Source organism: Lipomyces doorenjongii, assembly GCF_038497915.1.
Source record: "Lipomyces doorenjongii strain NRRL Y-27504 unplaced genomic scaffold V1508scaffold_7, whole genome shotgun sequence".
In the NCBI taxonomy this organism is placed as follows: Eukaryota; Fungi; Ascomycota; class Lipomycetes; order Lipomycetales; family Lipomycetaceae; genus Lipomyces; species Lipomyces doorenjongii.
The window spans coordinates 240075-258200 of NW_027118074.1; the positions used below are offsets into that span (position 1 = coordinate 240075).

The 18126-nt window shown below is 44.8% G+C and overlaps 8 protein-coding genes across 8 annotated transcripts; 4 read left to right on the top strand and 4 right to left on the bottom strand.

Annotated features, from left to right (window-relative positions):
• Positions 1-450: 450 nt before the first annotated feature.
• On the top strand, positions 451-2737 carry V1508DRAFT_365923 (pyridoxal phosphate-dependent transferase). The gene is made up of 2 exons (XM_066937345.1): positions 451-1395; positions 1459-2737. The coding sequence occupies exons 1-2, from the start codon at positions 731-733 to the stop codon at positions 2330-2332; spliced, it is 1539 nt and encodes a 512-aa protein (XP_066797893.1). The 5' UTR covers positions 451-730; the 3' UTR covers positions 2333-2737.
• Positions 2738-3347: 610 nt separating this feature from the next.
• V1508DRAFT_411504 (uncharacterized protein) lies at positions 3348-5397 on the bottom strand. Its single transcript, XM_066939477.1, has 2 exons — positions 4420-5397; positions 3348-4352 (listed from the first exon to the last, which is right to left on the bottom strand). The coding sequence occupies exons 1-2, from the start codon at positions 5291-5293 to the stop codon at positions 3535-3537; spliced, it is 1692 nt and encodes a 563-aa protein (XP_066797894.1). The 5' UTR covers positions 5294-5397; the 3' UTR covers positions 3348-3534.
• A 69-nt stretch (positions 5398-5466) lies between these two features.
• On the top strand, positions 5467-7522 carry V1508DRAFT_365929 (uncharacterized protein). Its single transcript, XM_066937346.1, has 3 exons — positions 5467-6340; positions 6397-6900; positions 6957-7522. The coding sequence occupies exons 1-3, from the start codon at positions 5629-5631 to the stop codon at positions 7352-7354; spliced, it is 1614 nt and encodes a 537-aa protein (XP_066797895.1). The 5' UTR covers positions 5467-5628; the 3' UTR covers positions 7355-7522.
• An 855-nt stretch (positions 7523-8377) lies between these two features.
• On the bottom strand, positions 8378-10687 carry V1508DRAFT_349966 (OPT oligopeptide transporter protein-domain-containing protein; the record flags this gene model as incomplete). The annotated part of the gene is made up of 6 exons (XM_066936773.1): positions 8378-8440; positions 8496-10007; positions 10062-10233; positions 10292-10305; positions 10359-10503; positions 10554-10687. 6 exons carry the CDS (start codon positions 10685-10687, stop codon positions 8378-8380), a joined length of 2040 nt encoding a protein of 679 aa, XP_066797896.1.
• Positions 10688-11329: 642 nt separating this feature from the next.
• Positions 11330-12591, top strand: V1508DRAFT_411514 (uncharacterized protein). Its single transcript, XM_066939479.1, has 6 exons — positions 11330-11440; positions 11524-11591; positions 11649-11788; positions 11841-12237; positions 12291-12347; positions 12400-12591. Exons 1-6 carry the CDS (start codon positions 11421-11423, stop codon positions 12459-12461), a joined length of 744 nt encoding a protein of 247 aa, XP_066797897.1. The 5' UTR covers positions 11330-11420; the 3' UTR covers positions 12462-12591.
• On the bottom strand, positions 12398-14180 carry V1508DRAFT_460015 (WD40-repeat-containing domain protein). The gene is made up of 4 exons (XM_066942760.1): positions 14080-14180; positions 13502-14023; positions 13361-13452; positions 12398-13308 (listed from the first exon to the last, which is right to left on the bottom strand). Exons 2-4 carry the CDS (start codon positions 13950-13952, stop codon positions 12700-12702), a joined length of 1152 nt encoding a protein of 383 aa, XP_066797898.1. The 5' UTR covers positions 13953-14023; positions 14080-14180; the 3' UTR covers positions 12398-12699.
• Positions 14181-14320: 140 nt separating this feature from the next.
• Positions 14321-15151, top strand: V1508DRAFT_411520 (uncharacterized protein). Its single transcript, XM_066939480.1, has 2 exons — positions 14321-14412; positions 14464-15151. Exons 1-2 carry the CDS (start codon positions 14395-14397, stop codon positions 14914-14916), a joined length of 471 nt encoding a protein of 156 aa, XP_066797899.1. The 5' UTR covers positions 14321-14394; the 3' UTR covers positions 14917-15151.
• Positions 14874-16677, bottom strand: V1508DRAFT_411512 (kinase-like domain-containing protein). Its single transcript, XM_066939478.1, has 5 exons — positions 16395-16677; positions 16147-16332; positions 16069-16094; positions 15969-16014; positions 14874-15915 (listed from the first exon to the last, which is right to left on the bottom strand). Exons 1-5 carry the CDS (start codon positions 16500-16502, stop codon positions 15082-15084), a joined length of 1200 nt encoding a protein of 399 aa, XP_066797900.1. The 5' UTR covers positions 16503-16677; the 3' UTR covers positions 14874-15081.
• Between the last annotated feature and the right edge of the window lie 1449 nt (positions 16678-18126).

Sequence of the window (18126 nt, forward strand, 5' to 3'; positions counted from 1 at the left end):
AATGGTCACGTAAACTTCGGGGGAGAACTACCAAGTGTTTTCCTGCTATTATCTTGACAGAAGTCTCTCATATTCGAGATCACTTTACCGCAGGTCGTCAATTAGTCCCAGTTGCCGCCGGTGCTGGTGCAAAGTTAGAAATGGACTTGCAGATTGTTGAGGCGATGTAGGTGCTGAAATGGATAAATATGAAAAATTGGTCCCAGCCTACTATACCGATATAGAGGTGGAATATACTAGACGAAGTGATTCGTACTTCCGTATTTTCGTAATCTTGGACAAAGCGTTAATCTCTGATGTTAAGACCTTTGCACTGCGACTTGCTGATCAGACGAACACGTTCTGGAGGCGTAAGGCTTGACCGGGCAATGTCAATTTAGGACACAGTATTGGCACAGTAAAGGCTTAATAGGGCCAAGAGAAGGAGCCATGTACAGCTAGGGCGCATCTCACAATTTGTTACGATAATATCTTGCAACACTAATCATTTATCGCTGCTGCTCCTTTCGAGAGATATTATGACTTTGGTCATCGAAATCTGGTAAAGCCCACCAACCAAAGGACTCTTGGCCGAAACTCCGACTTTTAGAGTTGGGGCCAGAACAGCCGCCCGTCACACTCTTCCGTAGATTTTTTTCGACGAGACTTTTCTTGCCGACAGTTCATGTTCCCCACATTCAGCATTATATCTAACCCGCACAGCAGACAATAGCCCAGATTAAGTACTGGAATGGCCACTAACGGAACCGGTAGCCACGCAAAGACGTTGCCCAAGGCGAAGGACCTGTGGCACCATCTTTCTCCCGAAGCAGTAGCTCGTCGTCCGTCACCTCTGAAGACCGCCTTCAAGTACGCCATTGACCCCCGAATCGTCTCCTTGGGAGGCGGTCTTCCACTTCCGGCTTACTTTCCCTTCGAGACTATCTCGGCGACTGCTCCTGCGGCTCCATTCACACTCTACAATGACCCTGAGCTTTCTGCGAATGCTCCTATAGTCGAGGTCGAAGTTGATAGATATAATCGAAACCAGGAGCCTGGTATGATTCCCCTTGCGACAGCCATGCAGTACGGTCAGTCTGATGGTTGCAAGCCGCTACTGCAGTGGATCTCCGAACATACTGAGACAGTTCATCACCCGCCTTACTCGAACTGGGGTTGTCTCATGACGGTTGGTAACACACAGGGTTGGGACGCTGCTCTGAGGCTGTTGACATCCCGAGGCGATACGATTTTGGCTGAGGAGTACACTTTCTCATCCGCGATGGAGGCTGCGCATGCTCAGGGCGTTCGGTCAGTTCCCGTTAAAGTCGACCTGGAGGGTATCCTTGCAGAAAAACTCGATGAGCAGCTTACCAACTGGCAGGGCCCCAAGCCCAAACTTCTGTATACCATTCCGTAAGTAAAAATATTTTCAATAATGGCAATTAATTGTTTGCAAGGTGTTGACTCGATCCATAGTACCGGTCAGAATCCGACTGGAGGTACCCTTTCTCCGGAGCGTCGCAAGGCCGTCTACGACGTCCTCTCCAAGCACGATATCATCATCGTTGAGGACGAGCCATATTACTTCCTTCAGATGGATACTTATGATCCGGGAACTTCGGCGACCAAGCTCCCCTCCCCACCGACTGCCGAGCAGGAACCCGAGAAGTATAACAAATTCCTCTCGAAGCTAGTCACCTCGTACCTCTCTCTTGACGTCGACGGTCGTGTCCTCCGCCTCGATTCTTTTTCTAAAGTCATGGCTCCAGGCACTCGTCTCGGGTGGATTGTCGCCCAGGATCCTTTCATTGAGCGTCTTACCCGCCAGAACGAAGTCTCGATTCAGACTCCTGCCGGGTTCTCGCAAGCCATCGTCTACTCTCTTCTTTCCAAGTGGGGTCAAAACGGCTACCTTGACTGGCTAATCGAACTGCGCAAGGAATACACCCACCGCCGCAACGTCTGTTTGGACGCACTCGACAAGTTCTTTGTACAACCTTCGGCGCATGCGCCAGCGGGTCTAAGAGACGTCGTTGAGTGGAAGGAACCCACTGCCGGCATGTTCTTCTGGCTTAAGCTGGACGCCCGCAAGCATCCCTTGCACGGACAATTGACTCCCCTGCAACTCGAGAAGCGGATCTACGAGGCGGCGATCGAACACGGCATCTTGTTCATTCCCGGATCGTGGTTCAGAGCCGATCAGGATCCTGTCGATGAGACGGTGAAGCCGGCTGATGACGAGGAGGTTAGCGTGTTCTTCAGAGGTACTTTCGCTACTGTGCCGCAGGACAAGCTGATTGAGGGTGTGAAGTTATTTGCGGAGGTTATAGGAAAGGAGTTTTTGAGTTAAACGGTTTGACTTAACGGTATAAAAATGATATATAGCCGTTGCTACAAAAAGACATTGACATAGACCATAAATGGGAGGGTGATAAAAAGCTTGTAATTTGCTGTTGATTTGCATCAACATTGGCGGATGCGAAAGTTTATATACTGTACATGGTATCTGTTATTGTTTCGATATTTTGCATCAATTAGACTTGATATTTCCACAGAGAAGTCGTAGGGGGCTAGGCTGATTGACAGATTGGCGAAGACTGACTGCTGATTATGTCGCTGAATGACAATCGAGTAGTACTAGCCGCTGTGTGAAACCTCGACTAGCAAGTCTGATGAATATTTGAAATTGTGTAGATCCTGATGTTGGAAACATGAAATTTAATCCTTGTTGCGATTCAAGGTATGAACTGCGTATATAATTATCTTAACAGTATACTTTGAACACGATCTCCTTGGGGTAATATCACCTACCAATTCCACGCACTTGCAAATATTCAAGCTAAATCCAGGATCAAAGCGGTAAGACTTGGGAATAGAACACAAAAAATGTAACAGTAGCCTTGACATGATTCACTCAATATTTTCTCCCGAAAGTGCTTTCCGGCACTGTATCACCATATTGTAGGCTAACCTCACATTCTTGGAAGATGGATGCAGCTCTTGACGAATTCCTGTCGCAAGGCCAGAGTCTTCAACCGTTTTAAACGAGTCCTCAGGAGCAGAGTGTATGCCCAATTTTATATCGTTGACAGTGGCGATCCAGTGGTAGCGATAGACGAATCCGACTATGGAAAACAGTCCCTGACGACATCTCCCACGAGGATAGAAGACGACTCACACAACTATTATATCAAGTGACAATCCGGTTCTGCCAAGGTTGCGGCATCTCACATATACCGCCCGAGTTCATCTTCATATCCCAAACACTACTACAGGTCGGAAGTCTTGGTCAAGACGCCAATAAAGAAATGAGGCCATCATCTGAGAAAGCCAATTCAAACTACTTGTCTATCCCACTAGAAGGGTACTTTGTACAATATCCATGTGTATTCATACATTCTAAAAATGTACATGATAACCATATATATCTCAGTTATTCCTAGGAATGGCATAAAATCATGTATCAGACTACATTGTTCGCCTTACGGTCATTCAGTGACACTCTCTCCTTTATGCGATTCAAACGGACCAATCGTCAGTAAACCGTCCATATCATCTCGAGCTTCTATACGCAATTTTCGACGCCTCTGTTAACCTTGTGGCTGCTTTTGGTGGCAGAATGTTAACAGATATCGCACTGATACTTCTCTTCGTCTTTATCGGGGATTCCGGTAACGAGAACTTTGGATTGGATACATAGCGGAATTTAGACACTGACATAGAACGCGACTTGAACGGTGGTGCACTTTTCGTTGGCCCGGGCCATCTGATGATGGGCAATGATGATGACTGTTTATTTAGCGCAACGCGACTTTGTATGTATTGAGTAAATGAGTCCGATGAAGAAGCGTCTATTGGACTTCTAATAGATCGATGGTACGTGACGTCATTGGTGACAGATGCTTCATTGATCTCTGCATCATTAAGTGCGGCACTCGTACGTTCCTGAAAAATAGCTATTAAGCTTTGTGCGCCCCCAGAGTGTCGGCTAGTCCCGTAGATGTGACGATTTTCAGCGAGCATCGTGCCATGATGACAAGTAGCAATTTCCCTTACAATATCCGAAGATGAACCGATTTCATCTGACACAACTATCCCCTGACGCGTGGCCGGGCAGTCGCTTAAGCCTTTTTCCCACTGGTCCAATTTGGACTCCGCTGACCCAGGTAATAGCAAGGGTCCCAAATCCGCCTTATTACTGTTCTGACTAGAAAGAAATCCAGTACCTCTGACATTTTCCTTCAATAATCTCAGTTTGTGACGCCGGAATATACTGGTTGACGGTTTCAGATTCATTGATGGTGAGGTCGGAGTCGTCAGGTTGTCAGTACTCAAGCTCCTGCGACGAATATCAACAGAATAGACACGTCCTATATGCCATCTTAGTATAAAATATAAACAATGAAGAACTCACGAAAGACAGTGATAAAGACAAACCATGGCCTGATTGAATGGAGATCTTCCAACCAAATTCACACGCACTAATTCCATGCTCAGCTCTGAAACGCATGATAAACGGCATACTCCAGCAATATAGCGAATAGATTGCGTCCCACATTACCCTGATTCCGACAGCCAGGGAGCTCGACCATGGCCCATGCACAAACATTCTCAGAATTTGTGTATGAAATCCAAGAAACAGCGCCATCAGAGCAAAAAATGAAGAAGCCGAAGTAGCAGTACTGGGAGTTACGAATGACTCAAGGTAGGACAATATTCCGTCAACTTTTAATTTGCCAACGAAAAACAGCATATTCCGGTCCCGAATAAATGAGAAAAGTTTGACCCTTGCAATCTTAGGAACGGCTGACCAGAGGAGGAAGTCATATGTTGCCCAGCGTAAGACGGGACCTAGGCAAAACACTCCAAGAGCGGCGGCTAGCATGAATGCGGCGAGTTTCCAGACGCGTCGCCATCTCGCCTCTGCATCTTCGCGGTAGCGGAGAGAATGAACAATTTGACGTTCTGCCTTTGAAAGACAATGGTCGCAATACCAAACGCTTGCAATATGCATAGCGACCTGTAACATCAATCTGCGCTTATTTGGAAGCTCAATCTCATGGGTATCTGAAATCATTGTCTTGCTAAGTACAATATCTAGAGTCACAGGAAGTGGATGTCTCGTGAAAAATACGTAAACAGTCCATTTTATCACGCGCCAAGCGATTTTCAAGACAACGAGATGCAGTATCAATAGAGAGGTCGTCCACGCGATTAACAACAGAATTGATGGACCTAGCCGCGACATATGCCTCTGCAATAATTGAGTGTCGTAGCGTTGATCTGGAATACTAACTGACAGTGCTGGCATTGCAATGAAAATCACATAGATTGTTACTTCTCTGTTGGACTCGTGTCAAGTGAAATGTAAACAAAGTGTGGCATTCATGCACACGTGTTGTCAGTAACCCTTGCCCAAAGAGTTAGAGGTCATACACTAATTGAAATTGGCGATGAGAGTTCAGTTTAAATACTGTGCGGCGTCATCAGTAGAAATGTGCGTTATCTGATCACAGTGGATTTACGACAAAGTAGACATGTCAGATCATGATGAGCGAAGCAGTACAATAGGGACATGACACCGTGGTCAACCATTGATCATATGCTACACGCAGTAACACAGGAACCTGTTATCTGAGTCTGGATATGGCCGGCTTTACATCACTTCCAATTGAGGTTCACCGAAAAATATTTGAATATGCAGGCTTAAAGGAAGTTCTCGATAGGTGGGGTCGATACGACTCAAACTTCGATCTCAACTTCGCATTAGTTTGCAAAACGTATCGTGAAATTGTGCAAGCTCATTTATTTCGAAGTTGCATAATTGATGTCACAGACACCAATGCTGTCGACTCTGGCCATAATAGCCGGTTTGATTCTCGGCTGGCAATGTCAGAGATATTTATGCGGCAATCGCATTTGGCCAAACATGTGAAGAGAATAGACTGGACATTTCATGCTATCCAGACGATATGTGACACTTCTAACAGACAACTACGGGAGAACTTTGAGCGCGGCTGGAATCTAATGCTGGATATTATTGAGCTGAGTGAATCTAGTGACAAAGTCAGAGTTAGCTTCGTAACAGTCAATCAATACCGTGATCCAGATAATGAGTTAACTTTGATCAAAAGAGACAAGATATATCATGGATTTTTCTCCATGATGAGAATTCAAAACCTGCGGAAAGTTAAGAAACCGGTGCAATTGCGGCTGGAAGATACTACCAATCACGGTGCCTATCTCACACCGAGCTTCATACAGGAAGCTATGTCCTATTTTGAGAACAGCACAGATGTAATCTTACAGTTTCTCCTTTTTGAGAAATCTGCAGAAGCATATAGGCTATTGTATCCAGGTAACACTTTTCTGTTTGTCGAGATATGGCGAATTATTGCAACTAAGTGTATGTAGATGTACTGAAATTTCTGTCCGCGTTTCCTAAGCATATCACGCACTTGACACTGTATTTTGGACCCCGAGAGTTTTACGCTGGTGGCTATCATGATATATATGAAAGCCAGTACTATAGAGGTGGCCAGGGCGATAGGCTTTCTCGTGCTATTCGGATACTATCCAGTACTCTGCAAAGTCTCCGGCTTGAAGGAAGAATCTCAGAGGAGTTGTTCTGGCCGCAGCCTGCAGGCACATTTTTAGAAGCGTCGGACGGCTGTGGCTCTCATGCCTCCGTTGACGACATGATCAACGAGAACGCAGATACACCAATATGGACGAATTTGACACATATCGAAGTACGCTTTGATAGCTCCGATCCTTTTGGACACAAGTATATGGAGCTGGATTACGAATATCAACCTTTCTCGTGCAGCACTAGCAAACTAGACGCACTCTTTGTAGCTGCAAGTTTAGCTGCCACTAGAAGGATGCCCAAGCTAGCAAGTTTTCATCTTCATGATCGTGAGTACTATCTATAGCAGATAATCCCGAGTACAGACACTGACTTTATGATCTAGATTGGGACATGAATCGTCTGATGTTTGGTTACAACCTCGAGAACCTGGGGCGCAAAGATATACTTTTAGTACGAACGCCTATGGGGCCGAGCCCTAGGGTCATTGAGCTGTGGAGAGAGAAATTTAAGGATGATGAAGATTCGTGCCTGATTGTGATCGAACCTGCTGAAAGCTGCCAAGATTTAGAGGACTCTGATACCGAGAGTCGAATGGAGCACTACAGAGAGAGGTTTGGTGATGAAGATGACGATGACGACGATGATGATGATGATGATGATGATGATGATGACGATGATGACGACGAGGAGATTAGCGACGATAATGACGAAGATGAAACGGATGCATACTTCGATTCTGACGTTGAAATGTCATCAGATTGGGCGCCGATAATTTTGTAATATATTGCATATCTGCTCTTATGGTTGACTCTCTATTGTACTTTAGCGTGGTTATTGAACTGGATTAAGACGAACGAGCAACATCATAACGTGTAGACCCTTAAACTAAAGTGCGATCGGACGACGCGAGAAGAGAACAGAATCGCTGAGGTATGAATTACGAGCTTGTAAAGTAGCTATCCAATTAATGGACAACCTTCTACAGACCTTAGAGTTTCAACGCCGTGGATGTCATGACTTTAAACTCGCCCAAAGTAGTGCACAGTAAGTACGAGACGACTTGTCATCGCGTCCCCTCGGATGCACTGAAATTCACGGGTGGACTGCCAGTATAGTACAGCCCACAATGGCAAGTAGTAGAGTACTATTGGACGAGACACAAACCGGAGGTATATAAGAGTCTCGGATTCCGATATGATCGGACATAAGATGTAATGATGATCAACATGGCTTTCGGTGAAATTTGATGTCCCATTTTAGGCGCACACTATACGGATATTATGCGTCGTAACTTCTCAAAACATTGTCACTGCGAGAATATGACCCACTTCGGATTTACAGTTCACCGACGTCTTCTATACATTGCAATGCTATGTCCAACTACAGAAGCTTTCTACTCGTCCTACTGCAACATTGGAACTACCTGCTGTAACTGAGAAGTAACAATCCCGTACATCGCTAACTCCAAGAGATGACACGTAATATATTATATAGTTATATAATACAACGTACTTCATAAGCGAGTGTGCCAAGTCATAATAAACTTAAGTTTTAGGGCGTATTTTCCGCCTTTTATTATTTTGGCGTGGCACACGCGCTTATGTGAGTGTGCTCATGAAGTACTTTATATATAGTTTCAAGAAAAACAAAATTAATGGAATTACAAACTTCTGCCACCTATCCAACCGACCAAACACAAACCGTGTCTCTTAAATATAATACAACAACATTTTATATTCACATATAATGTTTCCTTTCTAACCTTTATCAAAAAATTGCAGCACGAATAGTCGCCCAATTCGCTTAGAAATGTGGAATATGCAAACTCGTCATGATCATGGTCACAACACTGAACAGACCCTCTCCCTATATGGTAATCAGTTAGCAATTCGCTCTTCTACCCTTTCTGAAGTAAGCATACCAAAACTAAACCACTAGCGCTGATTACAAGCGCCACGGATTCGGCGTGGAAACCTGTCTTTCTACTCAAGTACCAGGCCGCGAGACCACCAACAAATCGCGCCAAGGTAAATGAAGGTGAGTTATAAATCCCGACACCAACTGCGACACCGGAAGGGATGTAAATCGCCCATTTTCTATTGCCATACAGCGCCTTGATAATTGAAAATGCTCCAAAGATAATGGCGAAGAGCAATGCAAAGTATTGCGCGTTTGGTGGCAAGCCAGCTCCAGTTACGAGACGGGAACAATCAATCCAGACGACGGCCGTTGGAATTCGAAATACTGCTCCGGGAATATCGTAAACAGCGTTATACAATCGGTAAACAACGGTAGAAAGAAGAACCGACCAAGCCGTTCCAATAACCTGCGCATAGAACTGAGCTTTTGGCGAGGCACCAAGAACGTGGCCAGTCTTTAGATCTTGCATGAGATCGCCCGCTTGTTGCGCTCCAGCTTCCGCAACGCCACCTGCAATCAAGTTGATCAAAACAGCCGCAGGATTATTTCGAGGTACAATAACGGCAAATAACAGTTGAGAGATTTTGCCGATACCGCTAACGGGGTTCAAATCAGTCTCTCCCAAGGCACGAACGCCGAGAATAGACAACACAAATGCGATCAAAATGGCAGCCACAATAGCATAAAGCGGAACAATTGGGAACACGATCTTAATGGCAACGATGCAAAGCAGCGTAGTGCTAATTATTCCGACAATGGTGTTCTTTTGGGACACAAGATGCTCGGGCGATGCGTCGTCCTCATCATCCACAATGTCGTCCTCATCTAGGCTTTCGTCCGCCTCCTCTAGCCGAGTCTCAGAACTATTAAGTCCTGAAGACGTATCATCGGTCTGATTTTCAGGAACGGTTGTGTAACGAACACGCTTGTTGCCAAATGATCGGTATAAACTTCGACCGACGACGACTGAAAACGAAATGACGCTGTCAACTACCATAATTGCCAAACTGATCCACAAAATCCACCCCTGACCACCAGTCTTCCAGTCATCGATGGGACCAGGTGCCCAACCCAGTTTAGTGGCCATTGGTGCAAGAATACCCCATCCAAGGAAAGCGCCTAGAAGCATAGAGCTCACAGTGGGGAGTCCCATGATTATTCCTTGACCAACGTAGGCCGGAGACGGCTGAAACGTCCATAGCCAGTTCTTCGCCAAATTCGTACCAAAAATAGGTAGGTTACGCAGAAAAGGGATAAAGTAGGCGGCAATAGTGTATCCCGCCGATATGTTGAATGACAACAGCAGATTGTGGATATTCCGACTGTAAGCGCCTACATCTTGCTTTACCACATCTGTCTCCTCATCGTCATCCGCAAGAGTCGACTGTTGGTCAACCAGTTCTGTAGCTGTGACCGCCACGTTAGGTTTCTCATGAAGGACACTGATCATAGTCGCAGTTGCACTCCCCGAAGGGAAACGAAGCTTCTCCTTGACTATGACTTGTTTTCGAAGCTAGTAGAATTGTCAGATGGTATGATATTATCTAGCACTACAATAACCACTTACAGGAATGGCAAAAAACACGCCGAAAAAAGCGATACCAGCACTCCAAATCAAGATCTGTAGACTAGAGAGACTAACAGGACCTCCTTCCTCTGGGGCGAGAAATTTCTCCAATGCAGGAATAATCCCAACAAGACCAAATCCCAAAGGGCCAGTTCCCACTGCGACTGCGACACTATGATACCAACGTTAATAATGCTCAGTCCCGCCAACCAAAGTCACCGATTTATTACCTTTGGACGAACACCTATTGTCAATTAGTAAGAAACCTTACGCTCGATCTTCGCTCACTAGACTCACATTTTCGACATCAGTGAAGGGATATGTCAGATACTTATTGAATGTTTTAAATGCCGCAAAAGCCAGTAGCGCCGAAGGCAAGCTCATCATGGAAATCCATCCTGTCTGCAGTCCGAACTGGAAATTTGAGAATAGAACAATTGAGCTATACGCAATTAGTACTGATATGTAGATGTATAGAAAAACATATCCCACCCGATAGATAAACCGACTGCAATGGCTCGTGGCGTTGCTTGCGGAAGATTAATCTTTTCTAATCTAGCTTCGGCAATCTCCTGCTCGAGCGACGGCGAGGTCGATGCCAGAGGTTCTGGATCTACTGAAGACATTCTAATAAACTAATACCTATCCCAGTTCCTGTTCCGAGTAGATACACAAAATATCTGACTTTATGGTGGCTATATCAATTAACCCGTGCCTTATCACCAACTAGCTCGGTATCAAATAACAATAAACAGGTACTTACTAGCAGTTCTTCCAATTACAGTGTTTTTACCCCCAACAGTTGACTATCGCCAGACAATAACCTGTCAGAGAGATATATCAAGTGTTCGAAGATACGCTTGTCATGGCTGGGACGGAGTTAGCAGTCACTGCTCACTTTATCGCTAGCCGGTTGGGTTAATCAGCAACTACGGGTTAGGGCTTCCGAAGTTCCTTTAAAGGGTACTGCCTGAGGAATGTACTTTACTAATGGTCGCGTTTTATATCCATTTTACCAGATTTTTTTCAAATAGTACTTGTTGAAAATGGTCCTCAATTTCGGTGGCTTACTGGACAATAGCTGAAAGCCGTTCGAATTACCTGGCTTCAGGAAGAGTAATCAGTCCCTTTATTAAGTTTACACGCTAAAATTGTCTGCCTGAGGTACATGACGTAAATTCTAAAATGAGGGACCAAGAACAAGCAAGACGGGGTTTTAACCCTGCAGGAAACGCGTCATAACTCGAGTCAAAGTCACGCTCGACGCGTCCTAAATTTTGTACAGTGATCGATAAAGTCCGCACGCCGATCCATCTTACTTTCAATTGAAGTCTCACATCAGGGCAGTAATCTAGCATAATGGCTGACGGATCATTAGCGTAAGTGCATTAATGTTGCTAAGAGGAGATTATGGTGAATCCGAGCTCGTGGTGAATGGCTAACGCGAGTTTGTGTAATATAGTACGCAACAGGCTTACAAAGAGCTGTCTAGCCTTGAGCGCGACTTCGAAACGGCAGAACTGGAAATATGCAAGTTCTATGGATAGAATACAGTTTGCAATATGCTTTCTAACGTTGAATTATTAGTGAGATATTCTACAGAGAAGCTCAAGCCGCTCTATGAACGAAGAAAAGCGATTGTGGCTAAGATCGAGAAGTTCTGGGGCATAGCTCTCGAGCAGATGGGCGACGATATTGACCAGTATATTACCCCTCAGGATGCAGAGGTATGAAAAGCTAGTGAGATCCTGTTTAGTACAATTTATTAAGTAGTATTAGCTATTTGAATATATTTCTTCAATTGAAGTGGATAGGGAAGAGACTGATCCAAGGACTTTCACTCTTACTTTCAGGTTTAAGGAGAATCCATTCCTTGAAGACAACAACATCTCGAAGACCTTCACATATATCGACAAACAGAACGACAATGAGGAGGAAGATAGCGAGGATATCACTGAGGCGGGACGGATCAAATACAAATCCTCGAAGGTTGACATTAAGTGGAAGAAAGATCAGGATCTCACCGATACACCGGCTGGCTCACCTCCTAGCTTTTTCACTTTTTTCAATTGGGAGAATTGTGATGACGAGAGTAAAAAGGATGTCTTCGCCCAGGCTCATGAAGTTGCAATCTTGATTGCTGATGAGCTATATCCAAATGCTGTTAAGCTCTTCAGTAAGTGGATTCCCATATCGTACGTCATAGTTCAGTACTAATCTACGTTACAGCTGAGGCGGTTGAAGAAGAAGATGAGGATGATGAAGACGAAGAGATCGATCTCGAAGGTATATTTGCAATCTCGAGTGTCCAACGTTTGTGATAACTAACTTTCCACAGATGAGGAAGAAGACGAGGAAGAGGAAGAGGAAGAGCCTCCTAGGAAGAAATCGAAAAAATAGTCCATTTAGTGTAATTTTAGGATATGTTACATTAGACCTATTTTACAGATATGTATACTTGTATACTCATCAAAATTGTGTACCAAAAGCTCGTTATCAAATATAGTGTACAATACATTCAGGTCATGAAAAAAATTGATAATTCTTTAAATTACCAATGCACAAAGACCATAGCCCCTTTATCCATGCAAAGTATATGTCATTTAATATTCCAAAATTAGTAGTAGTGCCAGTATCTCTACGTTTGAAATGTTACTTCCCAAATGTTGATATTTCCGTCATCTCCGCCAGTTATAATAATTTCTTCTTCCCCTGGATTAGGTGCAGCTTTCTCCGCGTCGCTCTCCTGTCCATGTGACGCCGTTGATTTCCATTTCCTGCTCCAAACAGCGGTATTGATCTCGAAAACTGAGTGGGCATCTTCTTCTTCTGCAATGACGACCCATTCACCTGTCTTTACTTCCTGATAGACGACCAGTAGACCATCTGCGCCTACAGAAACTATCCGGCCACTCTGCCCACTCCAGCTGACCGCGTATATGGGTCCACTGTGCCGCTGCGGCAGAATAGCTTCCTGCTGCCAATTTTCTGATATGGGATCTGATCTAAAAGTAGATGGAATATCGCGGTGCGCAGTATTGCCGGTCATCGACTCCCGACTCCACACTCGAACAGTTTCGTCCGCGGAGCAAGACACGAGCCGTGCTTCACCTTCGCCTGTGGTTTTATCAAAATCTATGCACCATACCGTTGACCTGTGACCGATTATTTCACCAGAACAAACCCAGTCGTCATCATCCTCTCGCCATAATCGTATAGTGTCATCGTAGGATGCAGATGCAAGTAACTAATGGCTTAGTTAATATATGGCTATCCACAGCCCGGTAGAAGCTACTCACGTCTTCGTTCGGATGCCATGCAACGTGCTTCACGTCCTGCGTGTGGTCTTGTAGGACAGCTAAGCACTCAAATTCCTCATTATCCTCATCAGCTAGACAAATTAGTAATAGAACGCCGTAGGGTCCACAATTCGTACGCACCCTCCCATATCCAAACACTTTTGTCTCTGGAGCAGGAAGCTAAGTGCGTTCCGTCGAAGGACCAATCGACACATTTAACCTCATTTTCGTGTCCTTCCAAAGAAGCAACGAATTCCCATTCTTCTAGCCCGATACTACCGCTGTCGCCAGTACTGCCAACTTCCTTGTACCGCTCACTGTCTCGTATCCAAATGCCAACTGACCCATCAAAGCTCGCAGTTGCCAGAACCACTTCTGAGTTACTGCCTGACTTTGGCTTCCACGATACCGACCTTATGCTACGCTTATGATTACCATCTAATTGCGCGACTGGGAAGTATGTATTTAGAGAGTAAATCTGCGCTGATTTATCGGAAGTCGCCGCCGCGAGAAGAGGAAGCGTCGGATGCGGTGCGAGATTCCATATCCGGTCCACGTGCGCTGGAATGGAATGAACCTGTTTAATTGGCATTCTATATATAAAATACGTTATGAACGCTGATTAGTTACAATGTGGCTCGGTTGTAACTGCTGAATAATATGCTATGGAAATTAGTAACAAATTTCAATATTAGGGCGATGTCAGTGGAGTCACGTACGTTTAACGTTTTGCCTTATATGCTATATTCCGGATAGCAAAATCCGCACCAGTAGTCATAAATTCCGTTGCGTCGAGCAATGTGTGGTGCTCGCGTTAATGTGGTCAATTTTTGTTCTGGACCCGGCAGGGACTGTCATACGCTGATGACTCTACGTCACCACACTTAGACCAAACGTGATCAATGACAAGTTCAGCCTGCATAATGATCTCATATTCCGTGGGGTACGACGAGCTTCCACACCGCACGAAATCAATGGACATGTGAGATTTGATTCTAGGGGGTCGTCCATTAACTGTACATATCATTAAAAAAATGCACGATTTTCGCGGAGTGAGTATGATTTAATATTAGATTCCGACAACGGCCTAACTATATTAAAAGTCCACCGTCGAGGATCTCGATCTTCCTCCGGCATTCTCGATCACACCGGAGACCCCTCTCGAGCATGCTCTAGAACTATCGTTTGAGCGATCGTATTCTTACCTTCCGGTAATATCATCCCGATCGCGTTCTCTTCTTGGTTACTTGTCAGCAGAGCAGCTGCAAAAGACATTCAACTCACCAAGCCCACCAGGTCCCAGAGATGGTGATATTGAAGCTGGTCTAGCCACCGCTACGGTTCGATCTTTCATGCGTAAGTTTCCGAAGAAGCAGGCGTTTCAGAAGATCACGCCCGACACACCTCTAGAAGATCTTGAGAAGTTTTTTGATACTGGGCATGATTTCGCAGTTGTTACGGATGCTGATAGGAGGTTTGTACTGGCCGTTGCAGTACCGGAAGACTTGCAAAATTTTGTTAAGCGAAGACCGTCCATTTCTTTGGGAGACATTTAATTCGCCACAAGCATAGGTAATATACACAAAATACAGCAGCATTGTCAAGACACATTTCGCGTTATGAATGATATGTCACCACTGTGTGAACCACTAAACAAAACTAGTTCAAATGTGACAAAAACACAATGTATCGTGTGCGTTTACAGACACCACGGCACACCGTCATTCCTCATTGCTAACATTTTCCTTGCTGGCGCTACTAACTCTCGACGCGGCTCGGACAACTTCCTGAAACACGAGGGTGGCGTTACCCTTACTACCAAACGAGCTTCTGCGTCTGCCAGAATCCGTCTTTGGAACTTCCAAACTGCCATTACCGCTGCTTGTATATTCGTTGGTCGAAACAGCGGATGTAATATCTTCATCATCCTCTTCAAAACCAAGAGCTCTGATTCTATTAGCGAGCCTGATAGACTCGATAGCTTGAATTAACTTTGATCTGGCATTGAACCCTGCCTTGATAGCTGGCAATAAATCCTTGGTAGTCGCAGTCTCTCCAGAGATCCATCGATGCTTGAGAAGTTGCGTAGACGTATATCGCTTGTCGGGATCGATACATAGCATAGCTAGGATAAATTCCTTCGCATCCTTGGAGATATCTCGCCAGTACTTCTCGTGAAAGATAACACCGTTCTCGCGGACCTCAATTAGGAATTCGTTTACCGTCTCACTCCTGAAGGGAATGTAACCACAAAGTAATGTGTAAGTGATGATACCTAAACTCCAAATATCGCAGGGCTTGCCGTGACCAGTACGCATCAAAATCTCAGGTGCAGCGTAACCAAATGACCCAGCCATTGTCGTAAGTACCTCGTCGCTAGTTTCTAACATCTTGGCAATACCGAAATCAGCAAGTACGAGCGCCGAATTTTTCTCTGGATGAAGGTAAAGTAGATTTTCCGGCTTGAGATCTCTGTGAACAATATTTTGGCCGTGGAGGTAGTCGACCGCCTCCAAAATTTCCGATACAGTTTTAACGGCATCCTGCTCGGTATACTACATACCCAACGTTAGATAACTAGCGGATCAAGGAATGAGGCGTTACTAACCTTGCCCCGCTCAACAATCCTATCGAACAATTCACCGCCCGTAGCCCTGACATCAGAGTTAGATATTTCGGTATATATTCATGCTTTCCATGTGACATACAATTGAGTAACAATATAGTATTTATCCTATCACCGTCATTAGCACCATGAGTACCGCTCAATGAATAACAAAAATCACCTTCGACTCAAACCAGTCTCTGAACCCAACAATATGAGGATGATGGAGGAGCCGAAGTAGGTCTAATTCATCCTGGACCATTGATTCGTGCCCTTTGACATTCTTCTTTAGGATAACTTTGATAGCGACTTGCTCTCCAGTCTCAATAACTGTAGCGGCCTTGACGATGCCATATGTCCCAGCCCCCTGTAGTCCGTCAGTATGAGTAATTTAGGGTCTGCATGCCTAAAACGTAAGTGAGTACTTACAAGGACACGACCGAATCTATAGAGTGCTTTCCTTTCGTAGGAAGCGGGCTGGTTGGAGAGCTTTCCGTAGATGGAATACAACGAGGAGACCGTTGCTTGCGAGTGCATCGCCGTGTCGAAATAGCGCTCAAGAAGCCTAAGAATGCAAACGCTTAGTTGATAATGGAGGTATATGATCTTTGCGAATATGTTCGTGTATCGCTGTGGACTTTGCAATATATTTTAGAAGACGGTACTATGAAGGTTGGATGCGTACGTCAAATGCTAGGCGCAATGACGCGGCACATGTGGGACATATTTAGGTACGGAATAATTCTGGGGTTGATCGTCGAATAGTTTCGGAAAACTTACCCCTAATTTCCTTTTTCCAGTGCTGAGGTTAAGCACAACTAAGGTTTACCAGACCATTGTCCCCGTAATAAGCTTCCACACTCTATGCTTGCAATGGCTATGCTGCGGCTGAGTGGGATTAGCTTGCTGTACTTTTATTCTGGTAGATCAGCCACTTACCGTTTAGCAGTGCAAAATCAGACTGGAGATAGATCAAAGTTGCATATCCGATGCCGTGTCGCAATCTCTTACGTTTTGGCTTAATCGAAATGTGACCTTTTCTGATGCGAATGGGACTGAGTTCTATTTAGTAGACGGCGCCCGTCAAGTACGAATGTTTGTCGTTCTGCGGCTTGGCGGTTGGAGTGGACAACATCTGGCGCAGTTTTCTAGCAGAAATATCAATCCGGACCGTATGTTGTAGCGATATACCAGCAGCACAGATATCGCCAATTCCTCTCTTGTTTTATAACCAGGGTTTGCTAGGAGTCCTATACGTTAATACTCGTCTGTTAGGCAACGACGATAGTGATTCCAAACTTATAGTAAATTGGATAATACAATTAATTCACAATACGAGAACTATTTGGATGCGTGCCGGTTTTGAGATTTGAACAACAAAGTCAGTCAGATATAGGATCTCAAAGTAAGACGTCACTTTCTTATACTCGCTACTCGAGCATCCGTCGCCAACATTCTTCTTGCTGGTTGACTGGGCGCTCAATACCTACCACGATTAGCATTGAACGGCTCTATACTAACTAGAATTGACTCGTGTTGGTGTTTGATCGTAGAGAAATGTGGCTCTTTCGATAACATCTGTTGAAAATTCATGAATAATAAAGGAGATTCATGGGGAGTAAACCGACCATTCCCCTTTGGGACTAGTATAAAGTACACCTCGGTATCAAAACTCGAAGCGAGTGTTCACCGCCACTGCATAGCCACATCAATTTTCAATTCTCGATCTCCTCCTATAACAAACATGATGCTTTTCCGACGACGCACTCACATAGCCATGCGAACACAATCCCGCATTTCCTCAAAAATCCCGTCTTCGTCTCCATCGTCTACCGCCACTGGTATTTCATTGGTTGCCTGCTCGTCCGAATCTTGGCCAGTCATCTCCTGAAGTGACTCCTACTATCTGCATCAGTGATGATTACTTTCGGTTGTTCAACTGGGAAGACAATTGCTTCCGTACAAATGTCGGCACATAATATAGCTCACTTGTACTCACTTCATTGCTGCTAAACCCAAATGTACTCACTCATTTTCTCATTGGTGACAGAGCACAATGCTACTCTCGCAGTGCCCAGTTATTATCACTGTTTCGATATTCACCAGTGGGAATCGGAATTTAGTCATCTTGTACGTACTATCAATGATGATCATTTGTCCC